The sequence below is a fragment of the Oncorhynchus kisutch genome, linkage group LG30, assembly GCF_002021735.2.
Source record: "Oncorhynchus kisutch isolate 150728-3 linkage group LG30, Okis_V2, whole genome shotgun sequence".
Lineage (NCBI taxonomy): Eukaryota > Metazoa > Chordata > Actinopteri > Salmoniformes > Salmonidae > Oncorhynchus > Oncorhynchus kisutch.
This window is the reverse complement of record NC_034203.2, coordinates 31,094,344-31,114,748: the sequence shown is the minus strand read 5'-3', so window position 1 is coordinate 31,114,748 and position 20,405 is coordinate 31,094,344. Positions and strand designations below refer to the sequence as shown.

At 43.1% G+C, this 20,405-nt stretch overlaps 3 protein-coding genes across 9 annotated transcripts; all 3 read left to right on the top strand.

The window, feature by feature from the left end:
• On the top strand, positions 1–3,694 carry LOC109874820 (zinc finger protein 333-like). Of its 2 annotated transcripts, XM_031810620.1 has the most exons (4): positions 1–445; positions 541–662; positions 822–936; positions 1,134–3,694. In XM_031810620.1, exons 1-4 carry the CDS (start codon positions 241–243, stop codon positions 2,273–2,275), a joined length of 1,584 nt encoding a protein of 527 aa, XP_031666480.1. In that variant the 5' UTR covers positions 1–240; the 3' UTR covers positions 2,276–3,694. The 2 variants fall into 2 exon arrangements, with proteins under 2 accessions (XP_031666480.1, XP_031666482.1); XM_031810622.1 differs by having other exon boundaries at positions 2–445; positions 541–936.
• A 3,432-nt stretch (positions 3,695–7,126) lies between these two features.
• Positions 7,127–9,979, top strand: LOC116358637 (zinc finger and SCAN domain-containing protein 2-like). Of its 2 annotated transcripts, none has more exons than XM_031810624.1 (4): positions 7,127–7,745; positions 7,853–7,938; positions 8,016–8,130; positions 8,328–9,979. In XM_031810624.1, the coding sequence occupies exons 1-4, from the start codon at positions 7,532–7,534 to the stop codon at positions 9,461–9,463; spliced, it is 1,551 nt and encodes a 516-aa protein (XP_031666484.1). In that variant the 5' UTR covers positions 7,127–7,531; the 3' UTR covers positions 9,464–9,979. The 2 variants fall into 2 exon arrangements, with proteins under 2 accessions (XP_031666484.1, XP_031666483.1); XM_031810623.1 differs by having other exon boundaries at positions 7,832–7,938; positions 8,328–9,934.
• A 104-nt stretch (positions 9,980–10,083) lies between these two features.
• LOC109874735 (uncharacterized) lies at positions 10,084–19,810 on the top strand. Of its 5 annotated transcripts, none has more exons than XM_031810617.1 (15): positions 10,084–10,197; positions 10,745–11,106; positions 11,188–11,290; positions 11,372–11,516; positions 11,735–11,817; positions 12,111–12,218; positions 13,960–14,078; positions 14,201–14,357; positions 14,575–14,672; positions 14,769–14,840; positions 15,034–15,852; positions 16,007–16,194; positions 16,296–16,978; positions 17,065–18,355; positions 18,464–19,810. In XM_031810617.1, exons 2-15 carry the CDS (start codon positions 11,019–11,021, stop codon positions 19,325–19,327), a joined length of 4,818 nt encoding a protein of 1,605 aa, XP_031666477.1. In that variant the 5' UTR covers positions 10,084–10,197; positions 10,745–11,018; the 3' UTR covers positions 19,328–19,810. The 5 variants fall into 5 exon arrangements, with proteins under 5 accessions (XP_031666477.1, XP_031666475.1, XP_031666476.1 ...); XM_031810615.1 differs by having other exon boundaries at positions 17,065–18,409; XM_031810616.1 differs by having other exon boundaries at positions 10,085–10,197; positions 17,065–18,017; positions 18,102–19,810.
• The last annotated feature ends 595 nt before the right edge of the window (positions 19,811–20,405 follow it).

The following is a 20,405-nucleotide window of genomic DNA, read 5'->3' as shown; positions in this document are numbered from 1 at the left end:
GGTGATGAAGAAGAAGAAAACGGAAGCACGATTGCGCACGCATCTCCGATTTGAGACATGGTGGCATTTATCAACATCGTTTGCCTAAATAGATCTCTTACAAATGTCGAATTGGTCCAATATCAACATTTGCCATAGCGTGAGAACTGGAAATATACTGATCATTTATTGCTCATTGGCTAGCAAAATTATTTAAACATATTTACTTAGTCACGGCGAATAAATACTGGGCTGGACAGGATGGCCAGCTGCAATTTTCAGGAGCAGTTTGTATCCATTATGGAGGTATTGGCTAAAGCAGCTGTAGCAGAAATAAACAAACGTGTAGATGATAGCTGTGCTGTTATACGTTTGGAAATGACCCAAAGCCAGCGAGATATTGATGTACTGAAAAGGAAGTGTCAAATTATGGAGAGCGAGTTGAAGAAGACGCGCAGACGAAAGGGTAGTTGTGTTATTATTCATGGTAAATTGATTGAATATGCAAAATCCAAATGTGTGAATAGCCCTAATATTTGACCAAATACAATTATTTTCTAGGTTTTTACCCCATGGCATCAGAGAGATCTCCATATCCAGTCAAGATTGTTTTGAACAAGCAGAGGAGTAGCTCACAGTGGAGAGACAGCGAGATGTCTGTTGAAGGGGACTCTCAACCCCATGTGTGATACATCACCTTTTACAATTACAGAGACCTGACATCTTGGATCAAATATGTTATTGGATTATCAGGAGAATATACTGCTTTTGTGTGATTCATGAGCATGAAAAGAGTTAGGTATGGTGTGTGTCCTGAGTAATAACCTCTTTCCCTGTTACAGCCTACTGATGTGGAGCAGAGAGTGGAGACTGAACCCATACTGATCAAAGATGAGGAGACAGCAGAGGATGTGTGGAAGACTGACGCTCAGGAAGAGATCAGGATCACTGAAGAGGGTGGGTGTGACCATAAGGGGTACTGCTCTGTCTGTCTATGGAAGACTGTGTAGTGGTATGCACGTTCCAAATTACATTGGTGTTTTATGTTCTGGTATACGTAGCGCACGGACACAGTCAGTTCTAAAGCAGTCATGTTTTGCAACTGTTAAGGGTCTTTTGTAATGTTTATTTGATGTTTTTCCCCAAATCATTAGAGTCTGGTTCCAAGCCTGTGAAACCACCATCCTTTGAGCAACTGCACTGTGGTGAGGACTTCATCACACAACCCAATATATCTCCCAGAGACTCAGTGGAACATTACACTAATTCTGATCGTCCAGAGGAACCAGGAACAACCCGGCTCGCATCTACAGAGGTGTTCAGTACAGAGCAGCACCGGCCAGACGAGGAAGACGACTCACTAGACCTAGTGATGGTGAAGGATGAGAAAGAGGAGGAGTTAGATCAGACCACGGCCCTGGCAGGACCTGACCAGTTTGTCATGGATGAGTCTGATGGGCAGCTGTGGACCTCTGTGGATCCAGGCGGAGACACTGACCCTGTCTGCCACCCAGATTTCTCCTTTCATTCCACAGAAGAGTACTCTCAGAATATCTCAATTTTCCCATCTCATAGTGGGCTGCCATCTTTTCCTACTATGACAGATGAAGTAGGGCCATCGCTTCACTCTTCTATATGGAAACCACATTCTAACATGTTCAGTGCAGCAAAACACATAACAAGACATGTCAGGACATTGGCTGATGAGACTAGACAACAGATGCCAGAGGGACAGAGCAGTGAAAGTCTGAACTCAAGTAATGAAGGAAATAGTTTAGCTCTACAGCCAAGGCAGCATCAATACAGGGCTTCAGAAGCAACAGTGAGATTGAGTGAGTGCATGACAGGGTCAAACATGGCCACCACCTCCACCTTCTCAGGATACAGCCTGAGTCGCAGTAGTTTTAACATGGTGAAGAGAATGAGGACTCAGTGGAGTTCTGGCAGCACCACCGAGAGGCGTTTCAGCTGCACCTTCTGTGGTAAGAGCTTCCCACGTTTCTGGCAGCTCAAAGAACACCTCCGGAGTCACACCGGAGAGAAACCGTACACCTGCGAACAGTGTGGCAGGAGTTTCACCAAGCAATGCAACCTGATCAGACATGCTGTGGTCCACAGCGGAGAGAAGCCCTACAAGTGCACACAGTGTGGGAAATGCTTCACTCAGCGCTCCAGCATGAAGTCACATCAGAGAACTCACATAGGAGAGAGTCCAGTGTCTCAATATGTGGCACCCGCATACCCTGGGGATCCACACACAAGTTTAATGTTGTCTCAGACCAGATGGAACAAATAGGAACATAATTGCATTATGCTTCATAAACAATTTCAATGTGAAAATGTAGCTCAATCAACCCTACTCGCTATCTTCTACACCACTATTTGATGTGCTTTCTTTTTGTATCTAATACCTCTACTGATACACTCCCTATGTATTTATTTGGACAGTGAAGCTACAACTTTTAATTTGGCTTTATACTCCAGGATTTTGGATTTGAGATAAAAAAAAATTCATGAGGCGACAGTACAGAATGTCACCTTTTATTTGAGGGTATTTTCATACATCTGTTTTACCATTTAGAAATTAAGGCACTTTATGTATCTAGTTCCCCCATTTGAAGGTGGCATAAGTATTTGGACAATTTCACTTAGTGCATAAAAATCTGTCTGAAGTTTAGTACTTTGCCCCTTATTCTTAGCACCTAATGACTACATCAAGCTTGTGACTCTACAAACTTGTTGGATGCATTTGCAGTTAGTTTTGGTTGTGTTCTGGATTATGGTGCGTCATTTTGGAGTCACTTTTATTGTAAATTAAGTATTGAATTTGTTTCTGAACCCTTCTACATTTTAAACCCTACCATGACTACGGATAATCATAAATTGATCTTGAATAATGATGAGTGAGAAAGTTACAGAGATAAATATCATGCCCCCCAAAAAATGCTAACCTCCCATGTTACTATTAATGGTGAGAGGTTAGCATGTTTTGGGGGCATGATCTTTGTACATCTGTCACTTTCTCACTTGTTATTCACAAATTCATTCATGATTATCTGTAATCATGGTAGCCGCCACATGAATGTAGAAGTGTTCATATTCTATTCTTATTTACAATAAAAGTGACTCCAAAATGACACAGTACATTATTTACCATTAATTTCTATTGGGCACAAAATAATCTGAAACACAACTAAAACAAACTACAAATGCATCCAGCAAGTGTGTAGAGTCATGAGCTTGATGTAGTCATTGCGTGCTAGGAATATGGGACCAAATACTAAACTTTTGACTAAATGTAATACTAATGACACCTTCAAATGGGGGGAGTAGATGCATTAAGTGCATTAATTTCTAAAATGTAAAACAAATGTATAAAAATACCCTCAAAGTAAAGGGTGACATTCTGTTATGTCGCCTCATAAGACATTTGATCTCAAATTCAAAATGCTGGATTATAGAGCCAAATGAAAAATATTTACTTCACTGTCCAAATAAATACGTTGGGGAGTGTATATGCCTTAAAAACATTGAGAAGAACCTCTGAATGTTAATTAGCTATAACACATGTAGTATACAATAGTTATTGGAAATATGTAATGAAATTAAGTTTATTTGAAGTTGACATGAAACTAGTTTCATCGTCCTTGTTCCCCAGCTATGTGTCAAACAAATATATCCCTTTTCCTTGATTAAATACCATACCACATCTTCAGACCGGTTTCATTAGGTTGTGTGGGTAAGAATGGAGATGACAATATTTGATGATGTATAAACCATTCGTTTTTATGAATGGTTGAAGAAAGTGTTTTAGTATTTTACGTTTCACCAGTGTGTCATCGTGCATTATGCATCTATAGCCTTTTAATGCATTAACAACCATGTGAGCCATTACATTACAGTCTTTTCGCCTACATGTAGCCAAAGCTATTGAAAGAGACAAGACGTTTTACGATCTGAATTCTTTTAGATCATAAAACTAATTTCTTTAATCAATAGATATAGTTACTCTACATGTAGTTCTCCGTAGGGTTTTCAGCGGTTAGCTTCGCCCATGACTGGCTCCTTGTGAACTACAATCCCGACTTTGTGTTTTAATGTTTAGGAACATCAATAATTATCACTTACTAAACGGTTTTTGGAATATATGGACCTCATCTTTAATATCAGCGAGAATTAATCTTTCAAATCAAAAACAACCAGTTACTGTAGAAGATTATACAGATCCATATGCTGTGTGTTCCTCCAGCCAACGAACTACACTTCCTCCCCAGTTACGTTTACACACAGGAGTTCGGAGCACGATAGGTGGCTAATTAGCACAAGTGCTCGCCAATGTCTTCAGTCTGTCTTCTGTAAAAAGCGCTATAACATGGCGATATGGCCGTGTAGAAACACTAACCGTAGTGCTATAAAGGTGTGTTGTAATTTGTCCTTTTGTTTTTGGAAAATTATTTATCGCTCATATGGAAGATACGTTTCTAATGTTTCCAAACCCGCTCCACAAGAGATGCGTGTTAACGTTCAGACCGAGCATCGGGGAGCATAACAAAAGTCCCCACAGGAAGAAGATACTATTGTCAATGGGCGACGAAAAGTAGCTAGTTAGGTATATGAATGGGCTACCCTACATGCAGACAAGAATATACCAGGTATATACCGTTGAATTCCGAATTTACATACACCTTAGCCAAATACATTTAAACTACGTTTTTCACAATTCCTGACATTTAATCCTAGTTAAAAGTCCCTGTTTTAGGTTAGTTAGGATCACCACTTTATTATAAGAATGTGAAATGTCAGAATAATAGCACAGAGAAAATTATTTATTTCAGCTTTTATTTATTAGGTCACATTCCCAGTGGGTCAGAAGTTTACATACACTCAAATAGTATATGGTAGCATTGCCTTTAAATTGATTCACTTGGGTCAAACGTTTCAGGTAGCCTTCCACAAGCTTCCCACAATAAGTTGGGTGAATTTTGGCCCATTCCTCCTAACAGCTGGTGTAACTGAGTCAGGTATGTAGGCCTCCTTGCTCGCACACACTTTTTCAGTTCTGCCCACAAATTGTGTATAGGATTGAGGTCAGGGCTTTGTGATGGCCACTCCAATACCTTGACTCTGTTGTCCTTAAGCCATTTTGCCACAACTTTGGAATTATGCTCGGGTCATTTTCCATTTGGAAGACCCATTTGCGACCAAGCTTTAACTTCCTGAGTGATGTCTTGAGATGTTGCTTCAATAAGTCCACATCATGTTCCATCCTCATGATGCCATCTATTTTGTGAATTGCACCAGTCCCTCCTACAGCAAAGCACCCCCACAACATGATGCTGCCACCCCCGTGCTTCACGGTTGGGATGGTTTTCTTCGGCTTGCAAGCCTCCCCCTTTTTCCTCCAAACATAACGATGGTCATTATGGCCAAACAGTTCTATTTTTGTTTCATCAGACCAGAGGATATTTCTCCAGAAGGTATGAACTTTGTCCCCATGTGCAGTTGCAAACCATAGTCTGGCTTTTTTATGGCGGTTTTGGAGCAGTGGCTTCTTCCTTGCTGAGCGGCCTTTCAGGTAATGTCGATATAGGACTCGTTTTACTGTGGATACAGATACTTTTGTACCTGTTTCCTCCAGCATCTTCACAAGGTCCTTTGCTGATGTTCTGGGATTGATTTGCACTTTTGCACCAAAGTACGTTCATCTCTAGGAGACAGAACGAGTCTCCTGCCAGAGCAGTATGATGGCTGCATGGTCCCATGGTGTTTATACTTGCGTACTATTGTTTGTACACATGAATGTGGTACCTTCAGGCATTTGGAAATTGCTCCCAAGGATGAACCAGGCTTGTGGAGGTCTACCATTTTTTGCTGAGGTCTTGGCTGATTTCTTATGATTTTCCCATGATGTCAAGCAAAGAGGCACTGAGTTTGAAGGTAGGCCTTGAAATACATCCATAGGTGACTCAAATGATGTCAATTAGCCTATCAGAAGCTTCTAAAGCCATGACATCATTTTCTGGAATTTTCCAAGCTGTTTAAAGGCACAGTCAACTTAGTGTATGTAAACTTCTGACCCACTGGAATTGTGATACAGTGAATTATAAGTGAAATAATCTGTATGTAAACAATTGTTGGAAAAATGACTTGTGTCATACACAAAGTAGATGTCCTAAACGACTTGCCAAAACTATAGTTTGTTAACAAGAAATGTGTGGAGTGGTTGAAAAACGAGTTTGAATAACTCCAACCTAAGTGTATGTAAACTTCCAACTTCAACTGTATACTGAACAAAAATATAAGCACAATGTGTAGTGTTAGTCCCATGTTTCATGAGCTGAAATAAAAGATCCCTGAAATGTTCCATATGCACAAAAAGCTTTTTTTTCTCAAATTTTGGGCACAAATTTGTTTACATCCCTGTTAGTTTCCATTTCTCGTTTGCCAAGTTAATCCATCCACTTGACAGGTGTAGCATATCAAGAAGCTGATTAAACAGCATGATCATTACACATCAAATCAAATTTATTTATATAGCCCTTCTTACATCAGCCGATATCTCAAAGTGCTGTACAGAAACCCAGCCTAAAACCCCAAACAGCAAGCAATGCAGGTGTAGAAGCACGGTGGCTAGGAAAAACTCCCTAGAAAGGCCAAAACATAGGAAGAAACCTAGAGAGGAACCAGGCTATGAGGGGTGGCCAGTCCTCTTCTGGCTGTGCTGGGTGGAGATTATAACAGAACATGGCCAGGATGTTCAAATGTTCATAAATGACCAGCATGGTCAAATAATAATAATCACAGTAGTTGTCGAGGGTGCAGCAAGTCAGCACCTCAGGAGTAAATGTCAGTTGGCTTTTTCATAGCCGATCATTAAGAGTAGCTCTACGGCTCCTGCTGTCTCTAGAGAGTTGAAAACAGCAGGTCTGGGACAGGTAGCACGTCCGGTGAACAGGTCAAGGTTCCATAGCCGCAGGCAGAACAGTTGTGCACCTTGTGCTGGGGATAATAAAAGGCCACTCTAAATTGTCCAGTTTTGTCACATAACACAATGTGACAGATGTCTCAAGTTTTGAGGGAGTATGCAATTGTCATTCTGACTGCAGGAATGTCCAACGGAGCTATTGTCAGATAATTGAATGTTAATTTCTCTACCGTAAGCCACCTCCAACATTGTTTTAGAGAATTTGGCATTAAGTCTGACCGGGCTCACAACCGCAGACTGAGTTTAAGGATGCCAGCCCTGGACATCTGGCTTCTTTACCTGCAGGATCGTCTGGGCCTGGCACCCACTATATGATTGATCAGTATACCTGCCTTGCCAGTGCTAATTCTACCAATTTTGTAAGGCTGTTGCAGTCTCATATTTACGGTAATAAATATTTACGTCACGAATTGAACGGAAGTGCGATTGAAATTGCGCACGGATCTCCCACTTCGTACATTGTTGCTATTTATCAAGGTCTACGGATTGTTTTTGCACATTAGCTTGGAAATTGTAGACTATTGACTTCAAACAGATTATACAAATCTGTAATTTGGGTTTTACAAGATGGCCAGCTGCAATTTTCAGTCGCAGTTGGTATCGATTATGGAGGTATTAGCTAAAGCCGCTGTAGCAGAAATAAACAATCGTGTAGATGATAGCTGTGCTGTTATACGTTTGGAAATGACCCAAAGCCAACGAGATATTGATGTACTGAAAAGAAAGTGTCGAATGATGGAGAGCGAGCTGAAGAAGACACAAGGACGAGATAGGAGAAAAGGTAGTAATTTGATTGCATGAACAACTGAAGAAAATCCCAAATGTGTGAATAACCCTAATATTTCACTGAATACAATTATTTCCCAGTTCTTTACCCCATGTCAACAGAGAGATTGTCATATCCTGTCAAGATTGTTTTGAACAAGGAAAGGAGTAGCTCACAGTGGAGAGGCAGAGAGGACTCTCCGTGCCAGGTGTGATAAATCACCTTTTATGAAAAGTGTTAGACATGGTGTGTGCCCAGAGGAATAATTGCAGTTCCCTGTTACAGCCTACTGATGTGGAGCAGAGAGTGGAGACTGAACCCATACTGATCAAAGATGAGGAGACAGCAGAGGATGTGTGGAAGACTGACCCTCAGGAAGAGATCAGGATCACTGGAGAGGGTGGGTGTGACCATAAGGGGTACTGCTCTGTCTGTCTATGGAAGACTGTGTAGTGGTATGCACGTTCCAAATTACATTGGTGTTTTATGTTCTGGTATACGTAGCGCACGGACACAGTCAGTTCTAAAGCAGTCATGTTTTGCAACTGTTAAGGGTCTTTTGTAATGTTTATTTTATGTTTTTCCCCAAATCATTAGAGTCTGGTTCCAAGCCTGGGAAACCACCATCCTTTGAACAACGGCACTGTGATGAGGACTTCATCACACAACCCAATATATCTCCCAGGGACTCAGTAAAACATTACCCAAATTCTGATCGTCCAGAGGAACCAGGAACACCCCGGCTCCCATCTACAGAGGTGTTCAGCACAGAGCAGCACCGGCCAGACGAGGACTCACTAGAACTTGTGATGGTGAAAGATGAGAAAGAGGAGGAGCTGGATCAGACCACAACCCTGGCAGGACCTGACCAGTTTGTCATAGATGAGTCTGATGGGCAGTTGTGGACCTCTGTGGATCCAGGCAGAGACACTGACCCTGATGGCCACCCAGATTTCTCCTTTCATTCCACAGAAAAGTACTCTCAGAATATCTCAATTTACCCATCTCATAGTGGACTGTCATCTGTGCCTACTATGACAGATGATGTAGCACCATCACTTCACTCTTCTATAGGAAAACCACATGCTAACATGTTCAGTGCAGAAAAACACAGTAAAGGACATGTCAGAACATTGGCTGATGAGACTAGACAACAGATACCAGAGGGACAGAGCAGTGAGATGCTGAACTCCAATAATGAAGGAAATAGTTTAGCTCTCCAGCCAAGGCAGCATCAATACAGGGCTTCAGAAGCAACAGTGAGATTGAGTGAGTGCACGACAGGGTCAAACATGGCCACCACCTCCACCTTCTCTGGATACAGCCTGAGTCGCAGTAGTTATAACATGGTGAAGAGAATGAGGACTCAGTGGAGGTCGGGCGGCACCACCGAGAGGCGTTTCAGCTGCACCTTCTGTGGGAAGAGCTTCCCACGTTTCTGGCAGCTCAAAGAACACCTCCGAAGTCACACCGGAGAGAAACCGTACACCTGCGAACAGTGTGGCAGGAGTTTCACCAAGCAATGCAACCTGATCAGACATGCTGTGGTCCACAGTGGGGAGAAGCCCTACAAGTGCACACAGTGTGGGAAATGCTTCACTCAGCGATCTGGTATGAAGTCACATCAGAGAACTCACATAGGAGAGAGTCCAGTGTCTCAATACGTGGCACCCGCATACCCTGGGGATCCACACACAAGTTTAATGTTGTCTCAGACCAGATGGAACAAATAGTTCATAGTTACATAGTTTTTCTGGAACTTTGTTTTGAGACAATTTGACAAGCTTTTCCTCATAATTGATTTGTGAATTGGTTTTGATGTTTGACTGTTGACGGCTCTTCACTTTTATTTTAAACAACTAATTTACAACTGGTAACAATGTATTTTGTACTACAAAACTGTCAAAAAAAAACATGTTATTTTCAATAAAATGTATTTAATGAAAGAGTCAGTCTGTGCTTTTAGATGAATAATATGTAGGAGCCATTTAGTCTGTATTGTCTAGGTAGTGTCTGACTATCTGGAATGTCACGTCTTGCCACAAGGGACAGTCTCATATCAGGTCAGGTTAATAACTCAATTCAACTTGATTTTCAGTTAAGGTTTGGAAATTACTCTGCTGCCTTAAAATGTTGAGTTACTGTATGTCATCTCAAAATGAGGCAATAAAATATGTTTCAGTGTAATGGGCTGTTTATACTGAAACATTTTGCATTGTCTAAACTGACCACTGTTTCTGAATAAAACTGGTAATCTGAATCAAAGATCATTAGATAAGAGAAATAGATTGGAAGTTTGAATGATTTACTCTCATTGATTTACCAATCAACAGAGGCAGAGCTAATGGAGGAGATATACAGAAAGAGAACGCGAGCGAGAAAGAGACTCAGGAAGTCGACAGGGGAAGTTTAGTGGTTTCTTGCGTCATTGCTTGCTGCTGCTTGGTTGTGCCGGTGCAGAGTGAAGGTAAGAACAGTCAACTTTTTATTACGCTTTTTTATTCTTGTTTTTACCTCAATGTCACCCGAAACTTGAGAGGAGTAGCAGTGACAGTGTGTTAGGGGTGGAATGGTAGGGGTCAGGGGGATGGAGAGGTGGGGTCAGGCTCAGAGGCTTCATGTTCTTCGACAGGCCTGCAGTCAGAACGACATACAATTCAATTGACTTCCGCTGCAGTGAGAGGGCCACAATGGCTGCGAGAGGCAGGGAGGAGAAGGCCTTTATCGGTCACGGAGAACAGCCAGAGCCGGGGTTAGGGGTGTCAGTGTTCCATTAGCATAGGAAGACTAGGCGTTATTTACTTTAAAGTCTCCCCAAATCACAGCACTGACAGGGAGTCTAGGAGTATTGGGGTAAAGGGTGTGGCCTGTTTATTTTGTGAAGAAGACATTAAGGGGAAGTGAAGACTGATGCATGCTGTAGATTGTGAGCGATGCTCACAAATGATCACATTAAGTGTTGTGTTGGTGTACGTATATTGAGAAGATGATTTAGCTGGTTTCTTACTTTGCAGAGTGCCACAAAGACAGCATGACCTAGCACAATGCCTTAAAACACAGCTCATTATATCACAGTATATAGCATTGCACATCACAGAGTGGAACAATAAAACTTAATAAAATGCAATGAAGAAACCACATTGTTGCATATTAACAGTATATTGTAAATGTATATGAGCACCTCATGGTCACGTTACCATTAACCAAGTTATACAGAAAATACATATATCAGACACACAAACACACAGGGCTGGATGTGCGAGAGGTTGAGGCAGGAGAAAAGAAGAGATGCGGAGACTCCGGAGAAAAGGAGGGAACAATGAGAAGGTGTTTGGCTGTGACCTGTTGGACCACTTGTCCACTACCTGTCAGGAGAGTAAGTCCCAAGTTTCCCCAGACAATTGACTAGAATATGTTAAATATTAGCTTGAATACCATGGTCTTGTCTCCCTCTCAGTTCCCCAGGTGCTGCGAAGCTGCAGTGAATTCATTGAGGAGCATGGGGTGGTAGATGGGATCTACAGGCTATCTGGGGTGTCATCCAACACACAGAAACTAAGGTAAGTGGGGTGTGTGAGTTTGTGTGCTTGCATTTGTGTGCCTGTGTACAGCAGTGAAATGTTGTGTTTGTCTCCAAACAGGGGTGAGTTTGACAGTGAGGGGACCCCGGATCTCAATAAGGATGTGTACCTGCAGGACATTCACTGTGTCAGCTCTGTCTGCAAGGCCTACTTCAGAGAGTTGCCCAATCCCCTCCTCACATACCAGCTCTATGACAAATATGCTGTGAGTACCTGTCTTGATAGTCATTCAGAGACATGGACAGACACCAGGGTTGCGTTCAGTAAGAACAAAAAGGAGAAAGCGTTTTGAAATTGATAATTCTTGTTTTATTAAGTTCGGATTAGAAAACATTTACTCCCATTTCATACCTACTAAATGGGACCCAGCATAAAGATGGCATATGCCTTTTTGTATCAACCTCACACCTCTTTACCCATCAGGAAGCTGTGGCGATTCAGTTGGAGGAGGAGAGGCTGGTTAAGATTAAGGATGTGCTGAAAGAGTTACCCGCTCCCCATTACAAGTAAACCTCTACTATTTAACTATCTCTTTCACTATAGATATAGAAAGTGTAATTGACTGCTGTATGTTTTCATATATTACATGGCCTGCAACCGTCTGTTTATAATTAGAGGTAAATTCTGCTTTTCTTCATACCATATCTCTTGAACTTACTAGTATATTTCAGGCTGTGCACTGCTTTTCTAGCCATGCATAGTTATTCTCAAACAGTTTCAAATGTTTTTAAACAGTTTTTAAATTAACTATCCCACTTCCATCTCTTTCTGCCCCTTCTTCCTCCCACTGGTTTCTCAGAACTCTGGAGTTCCTGATGCGCCACCTTGTCAAGATGGCTTCTCACTCCTCACACACCAATATGCATTCCCGGAACCTCGCCATTGTTTGGGCTCCGAACCTTCTCAGGTGTGTGGGTTTGTGTGTACACTACCGTTCAAAAGTTTGGGGTCACTTAGAAATGTCCTTGTTTTTGAAAGAAAGCATGTTTTTTGTCCATTAAAATAACATAACATTGATCAGAAATACAGTATAGACATTGTTAATGTTGTAAATGACTATTGTAGCTGGAAAAGGAAGATTTTTTCTGGAATATCTACATAGGAGAACAGGCCCATTATCAGCAACCATCACTCCTGTGTTCCAATGGCTGTGTTCCAATGCCTGTGTTCCAGTTAGCTAATCCAAGTTTATAATTTTTAAAGACGAATTGATCATTAGAAAACCCTTTTGCAATTATGTTAGCACAGCTGAAAACTGTTGTTCTGATTAAAGAAGCAATAAAACTGGACCTTTAGGCTAGTTGAGTATCTGAAGCATCAGCATTTGTGGGTTCGATTACAGGCGCAAAATGGCCAGAAACAAAGTCCTTTCTTCTGAAACTCGTCAGTCTATTCTTGTTCTGAGAAATGAAGGCTATTCCATGTGAGAAATTGCCAAGAAACTGAAGATCTGGTACAACGCTGTGTACTACTCCCTTCACAGAACAGCGCAAACTGGCTCTAACCAGAATAGAAAGAGGAATGAGAGGCCCCGGTGCACAACTGAGCAAGAGGACAAGTACATTAGAGTGTCTAGTTTGAGAAACAGACACCTCACAAGTCCTCAACTGGCAGCTTCATTAAATAGTACCAGCAAAACACCAGTCTCCACGTCAACAGTGAAGAGGCGACTCCGGGATGATGGCCTTCTAGGCAGAGTTGCAAAGAAAAAGCCATATCTCAGACTGGCCAATAAAAAGAAAAGATTAAGATGGGCGAAAGAACACAGACACTGGACAGAGGAAGATTGTAAAAAAGTGTTATGGACAGACAAATCTAAGTTTGAGGTATTCAGATCACAAAGAAGAACATTCGTGAGATGCAGATATAATGAAAATATGCTGGAGAAGTGCTTGACGCCATCTGTCAAGCATGGTGGAGGCAATGTGATAGTCTGGGGGTGCTTTGTTGGTGGTAAAGTGGGAGATTTGTACAGGGTAAAAGGGATCTTGAAGAAGGAAGGCTATCACTCCATTTTGCAACGCCATGCCATACCCTGTGGACGGCGCTTAATTGGAGCCAATTTCCTCCTACAACAGGACAAAGCACAGCTCCAAACTATGCAAGAATTATTTAGGGAAGAAGCAGTCAGCTGGTATTCTGTCTATAATGGAGTGGCCAGCACAGTCACCGGATCTCAACCCTTTTGAGCTGTAGGAGCAGCTTGACCGTATGGTACGTAAGAAGTGCCCATCAAGCCAATCCAACTTGTGGGAGGTGCTTCAGGAAGCATGGGGTGAAATCTCTTCAGTTACCTCAACAAATTGACAGCTAGAATGCCAAAGGTCTGCAAGACTGTAATTGCTGCAAAGGGAGGATTCTTTGACGAAAGCAAAGTTTGAAGTACACAATTATTATTTCAATTAAAAATCATTATTTATAATCTTGTCAATTTATAATCTTGTCATTATTTATAATATTGTCTTGTCTATATTTCCTATATTTCCTGCAACTCATTTCATGTATGTTTTCATGGAAAAAAAGGACATTTGTAAGTGACCCCAAAGTTTTGAATGGTAGTGTACATGAGAGAGAAAGACGTGAAGATATAGTTAAAACAGGGTGTTTGCATTGTTCAATGTTGTTTAATCCTCTGAGTTTGTTTGCAGGTCAAAGGACATTGAGGCGTCAGGGTTTAACGGTACAGCAGCCTTTATGGAGGTGAGGGTCCAGTCTATCGTGGTGGAATTCATCCTCACCCACGTGCCCCAGCTGTTTCCTGATTCAGGTACATCACTTTTCCTCTCTCTCTTTCTCTCTCCCTGTCTCTCTCTTTCTCAGCCATAGAGAATAGATACTCACTCACAGCACTCATATCTCCTCCCTCTCTTCTTCACCTCCTTATTAAAGGTATTACGGAGCGCCGGAAGTCACTCCCATCTCCCTCTATACACAATCCAGAGGAACCTTTCTTCCGGGCCATTCCATTCCAGTTAGGCAACATCAGTCCAGGGGACGGTCCCCCTGCCATGCGTTCCTACCACGCCATCATAGACGGGACAGACAAGTAAGCAAATTCACACCAAAAAAACTAAACATGGCCAGTTTATGCCAATTTATCATCAAGATAGTAGCAGTATAGTGGTTGAGGTTGGAAGAGGTTTAGTGTTCGTAATGGTAATAGATAGGTTAGTATTAGGGCATATAGTTTTTCCTACATGGCCAGGTCACGTGGTGTAGAAAAATCCTGGCCAGAGTAACAGAAGTAACATTCTCTACTTCAGGAGGAAGGGATCTCTTAAGGGCAGGAAGTGGAAGTCCATCTTCAATTTAGGAGGCAGACTCCATGACCCGAGACGGAGGAACAAGAACTCGGCCAAAGGTGAGTGACACACTGATGTTATCTTTAATTCAATGCATGGCTTTGCAATGGTAATAATGATTATTTTGAGTTTGACAATCATCCTTCCATCTGTAGAAAAAGAGAGAACTGTCTTGAGGCCAGCGAAGAGCATGGATTCCCTGAGCTCTGTGCCCTATCCGCATGAAGGTGCATCTCCTTACTTGTTTACCCAGTCTTTATCTTATTGTATAGATGTTGGTGAATATGTTTTTATAGTAATTAAATGAATGCATACTGGTAAGGCTAAGTAATCATTTATTTTCTGTGTTCAGTAGTACTATAGTCTTACAATTATGACAGTTTTGTGTAGACTAATGTGAATGTTTACAATACCTCTCAGGTTCCAGACAACGACCCCCTTCCACTGTGATGTCCCCCTTGGCTCAGCCCTCTCCCTGTACCCAGGGGGGTGCGGAGGGAGGGGCATCCAGTAGTGGTGGTGATATGGGCAGCGGGTATGCTGTGACCTACCGGAGGGGTCAGGGGGCTAGTGTGAGTGTAGTGAGCGGGGGCGGGGGAACACAGGGCATATACAGTCGACTGGACAGTCACTGTGGTGGGGGCAACAGCACTGAGGCTCTGCAACCCCCATCCAGATCCCCAGGACTCTCCAGCAAAGCCGACCGGCGGGCAGGGATCCACATCTCCGGACCTTTCTCGGTCACAGTACCCCTTCACATCACATCAGGCCTGGCCTTTGGGGTGCTGCAGGGGGGTGGAGCGGACAGGGGCAACCATAGAGGAGGACAGGAGAGTGGAGATAAAGGAGAGGGTGGAGAGGGTGACAGACGGAAGGGAAGGGAGGGGGAGAGACAGAAGGCAAGGGAGGGTGACAGACAGGAGGCAAGGGAGGGTGACAGGCAGGAGGGAGGGGAAGGGGAAAGGCACATCCGAGTAGAAGTTAAGAGGGAGGACAAGACTGACCTAGGCAAGAGAAGAGATGAAGAGGTAACAGGGGAGAGGAGAGGTGAGGCAGAGGAAGATAAAGTTGAAGAAAAATGGGGAAGAGGAGAAGAGGAGAGAGAAGAGGATGTGAATGGGGACTGTGTATCTAAGCCATCAGAAGAGAGCATTGAAGAGAGTCAGGTTCAGGGTGAGGGTGGAGAAGGGGATGCAGAAAACCATGACAACGATGAGGATGAAGAGGGAGAATACATGGGTATGTCTAATCATTTATGTGTTTAAATAAACATAATTTGCGTAATAAGGGAAGTACAGTAGTCATGGTAGTAGGTTTATAGTTACCGGTTGGAGTGAAATTCACTTGGATAGGACATTTGTGTCAATCTGTAACATTTGCCTTTACTCCTCAGATATGAAAGGCTCTGTGCAGACTGCCCTGGATGCCCCAGATATGTCAGGTGTCAGAAATGAAGTAGTTGCCATAGATTTGCCATTTCCTCTGATGGAGGAGGACGATGAACAAGACCAGGACTGTCCACTGGACTTTCAGGATACTTTTGGATTCCTTGACCTTATGGACAGCAGTGTCTCCAGCCAGGTGTGTATGTGTCTGTGTCTGTCTGTTTCTTTGTGTGTGTCTGTGTGTTTAATTATTTAGTTATGATCCTAACCTCTCTTTTCCATCCTCTCTCCTCCCAGATGTTCCAAGAGTTCTCAGTGGAGCCTCATCATGGGGATGATGAGTATGAAGACGAGGTGGAGCATAGATCCCCAGGACTCTCACATGACAGACCAGACCCTGTCACACGGCCACCTGTAGACGCACAGACACAAATACAGACACAAACGCCCATACACAGGCCTCTAAGCATAGATCAGTATGGGCGAGCCAACAAGTCAATGAGTCTGCCTTACATGTCCCGGCCCTTCCTGCCTGCTCTGTCTTCCTCCTCTGAAGAAGAAGAAGAAGAAGAGGAGGATGAAGAAGGTGATGATTACGACAAAGAAGATGAGGAGGATGATGATGACATGTTCTGTCAAAGTCTACCTTCTAGTTTGGTGTTCAACAGACTGACATGGAGTGGACCTCAGACTGACTTGGAGAACAGTTTGTCCCCAGCCCCTGTGCCCTCACAACCACTGGACGGTGCCTCTGATGACAGACCAATTCCTAGTTCTGAGGCCAGAATTCCCCCTGAGCACTTGGACATTGATTCCCCTGACTGCTGTCACCAATCAGTGGAGGTTTTGAAGTATAGCAAAGCTGAAGAAAAGAATAGTTTGGAAGCGATGAAACTGGTGGAGGAGGAGGATGCAGAACAGGATCGAGACAGCCAGGAGAAAAACCAGGCAGACACCCTGACCAATACTTGCACAGAAAGGTAAGCAGACAGAGGCAGGTTATTTATAAAGTGAAGAACAGCAGATCAGGATAAATGTACTTGATAAATGTTACTTGTCATCATAGATCACCTTCACTTTGCAGCACTGACATAGAAGAAAGTTGTCACTTGGTTGAAACCAGCATCATGGAGGAAGAGGAAACTCCAGATGACATTGAGAAGAGCCACACTTCAGCATCCGCATCAACTGACTGTGAGGAGGCCTCACTGCAGACCACTAGAGTTCATCTGAAGCTCAAAGACGAGGAAGAGGTCCTGAAGAGTCAATGTCCTGAAGAAGGTGTGATTCCAGAGGGTTATAATGGTGATACAGTGAGCGAAGTCGAGGCAGAAAACCCACAAGAGCATTTACTCACGGCCTGTCTTATTGTTTCCTGTGCTGAAGAGCCAGAGAACATAGTCAATGAGCGATCAGAGGAGGTTTCTAGAGATTCAGCTGGGGATGTAAAAGAGCGTCCTGAAAAAAGTGCTAAGAGGGAGAGAGCGGGAGAGAAGGAAAATGGAGAGGAGAAGAAGGTAGAGGAAGTGATGGAGGAAAGAGATGATAGAAACGGGGGAGGATGGGACAAACAAGAGGGAGAAGAAACAGCATGTGAGAGCGAGGGAGATATGGGCAAAAGAGAGGAGAGAGAGGTATTAAAGGAATTGGAAAAAACAGAAGAAAATTATGTGGGGGTTAGGGTGGGAGTGGAGAAGGAACAAGGAGGAATGATTGAAGAAGAGGATGACAGGATAGCAGGTGATGAAAGGGAAGTAGGAGAAGAGGACACAAAGCAGGAAGAGGTCATTTATGAAGAGATGATGAGCATAGTAGTGAGGGATGACATGATGGAAAGTGGAGAGAGGAAGGATAGGGAAGGAGAGACTGAGGGAAGTACATTTATAGAGGAGGTGATAGAAACCAAAGAAGATGGAGAGATGATTGGAGTACAACAGAAAGAGATCATGAAAGAGATAGATGAGAGTAAGGCAAGTGAAGAGATGAGTGCAAAAGAAGAGGCGAAAAAAGCGGTGGAAGGAGTGGATCCCATGGGAGAGACTGAGGAAGAGGCAGCTGAAGGAGTGGATAACATGGGAGAGACTGAGGAAGAGGCAGCTGAAGGAGTGGATCCCATGGGAGAGACTGAGGAAGAGGCAGCTGAAGGAGTGGATAACATGGGAGAGACTGAGGAAGAGGCAGCTGAAGGAGTGGATAACATGGGAGAGACTGAGGAAGAGGCAGCTGAAGGAGTGGATACCATGGGAGAGACTGAGGAAGAGGCAGCTGAAGGAGTGGATACCATGGGAGAGACTGAGGAAGAGGCAGCTGAAGAGAGGGTGGAAGGTGTGGATACCATGGGAGAGACTGAGGAAGAGGCAGCTGAAGAGAGGGTGGAAGGTGTGGATACCATGGGAGAGACTGAGGAAGAGGCAGCTGAAGAGAGGGTGGAAGGTGTGGATACCATGGGAGAGACTGAGGAAGAGGCAGCTGAAGAGAGGGTAGAAAAGATGTCGATTGATAATGAGAAACAGGATCTAGAGGCACAGCACGTTTTAGAGAGAAGACAAAGAGATATAGATCTTATAAAGGATGTTGTGGGAGAGGGATATGAAGAGGGAGAGAAAGAGATGGAAGTGGGAGATGTAATCTGGGAGGAAGAAGGAGATAGTATACGTGTGGTCCAACGGGAGACAGATGAGGAGAAGAAGAAGAAGAAAGGAGAGACGAAAGGTCAACTAAAGACACCAACAATAGAGGAAAGAGAAGAAGAACTGAAAGAGATCCAGATAAATAACAACAAAAAATATGAGGGAGAAAACGAAGCGATGGATAGTAAAGTGGGGTCTGAAAAAGGGGTGGGGAGAGTGCTGGTCGTGTCTAAACAACAAACACCCCCTAAAGTGTATCAAGCAAGATCAGTGCCAGTGGTACCACCCAAGCCCCATCACTGCCGAATAACTGCACTGAACCTCAGACAACAGCAGCACCAGAGGGAGAGGAGAGAGACAGACAGAGACAGTGGAAAGGGAAAGGTACACAGGACTTTGGGACAGCAAGATAAGGAGAGAAAGATGGAAGGAAAGCCAGAGCATGACAAAGTCATCGAGACAGAACGAGGGTGGAATGAGGATGGGGAAGATGAGGGCACAGGCAAAAAGGAGGCACAGAGTGGGGGGGTGAGGGAGAGGAGGAGAGATGTGGATGAGGGGGGAGTGAAAGACATGATGAAGAACAGTCCAGTCAGTATGTGTTTTGATGAAGCTGTTGCCATGGGAATCAAGAGAGGGAGAGAGAAAGAGGGCAGTGAAAGGGAGAAAAAAAAAGAGAGAGGATATGAAGTACAATAAAGAGAAAGAGGTGGACATAAAAGCCAGTAAATGTTATAGTCATTGACTTTGTCTGGATGGTTAGTATACAAACGTATCATTTATATATAGTTATATTTTCCATACTGCCTGTATTATTCAGCCTGGGCCTAGAACCCCGTCCCACTAATATTCAGGGCTACTCAGAAAACTGATCCTCCGCAGACTCCCCCCTCCCCTCCATCTGTAAATATCCTCCTTTGTTGTTGCTATTTTCAACCTATTAAACTAACTTGCAATTTTAACTTGGTTTCAATCTACAAAGAGTTGTAAATTTACACCCAAGTATGTCAATCTCAGGTATCACATCTCATGCAAAACCATAGGTATTGTGAGCAAGAAAATTGTATAACTTCTTATGAGCAATGGCTAGAGATGTCATTATTTGTACCAATTCCATAAACCAATGCATTTTCTGTTTTTAATTCATTTTTGTGAATAAATTTATTCTGCAGACAAAAATAATTGTCTTATTTGTATTTTCAGAAATAATTTTACAAGTAGCTGTCCTGACTGATTTCACAGAAAAATCACAATATAAGGACATAGGTGTGCAGTGTAGGGGTGCTATACAGATGATAACCCAATTTGGTAAAAGACCAAGTCCATATTATGGCAAGAACAGCTCAAATAAGCAAAGAGAAACGACAGTCCATCATTACTTTAGGACATGAAGGTCAGTCGAACCGGAAAATTTCAAGAACTTTGAAAGTTTCTTCAAGTGCAGTCGCAAAAACCATCAAGCGCTATGATGAAACTGGCTCTCATGAGGACAGGAAAGGAAGACCCAGAGTTACCTCTGCTGCAGAGGATAAATTCATTAGAGTTAACTGCATCTCAGATTGCAGCCCAAATTTATGCTTCACAGAGTTCAAGTAACAGACACATCTCAACATCAACTGTTCAGAGGAGACTGAGTGAATCAGGCCTTCGTGGTCAAATTGCTGCAAAGAAACCACTACTAAAGGACACCAATAAGAAGAAGGGACTTGCTTGGGCCAAGAAACACGAGCAATGGACACTAGACTGGTGGAAATCTGTCCTTTGGTCTGATAAGTCC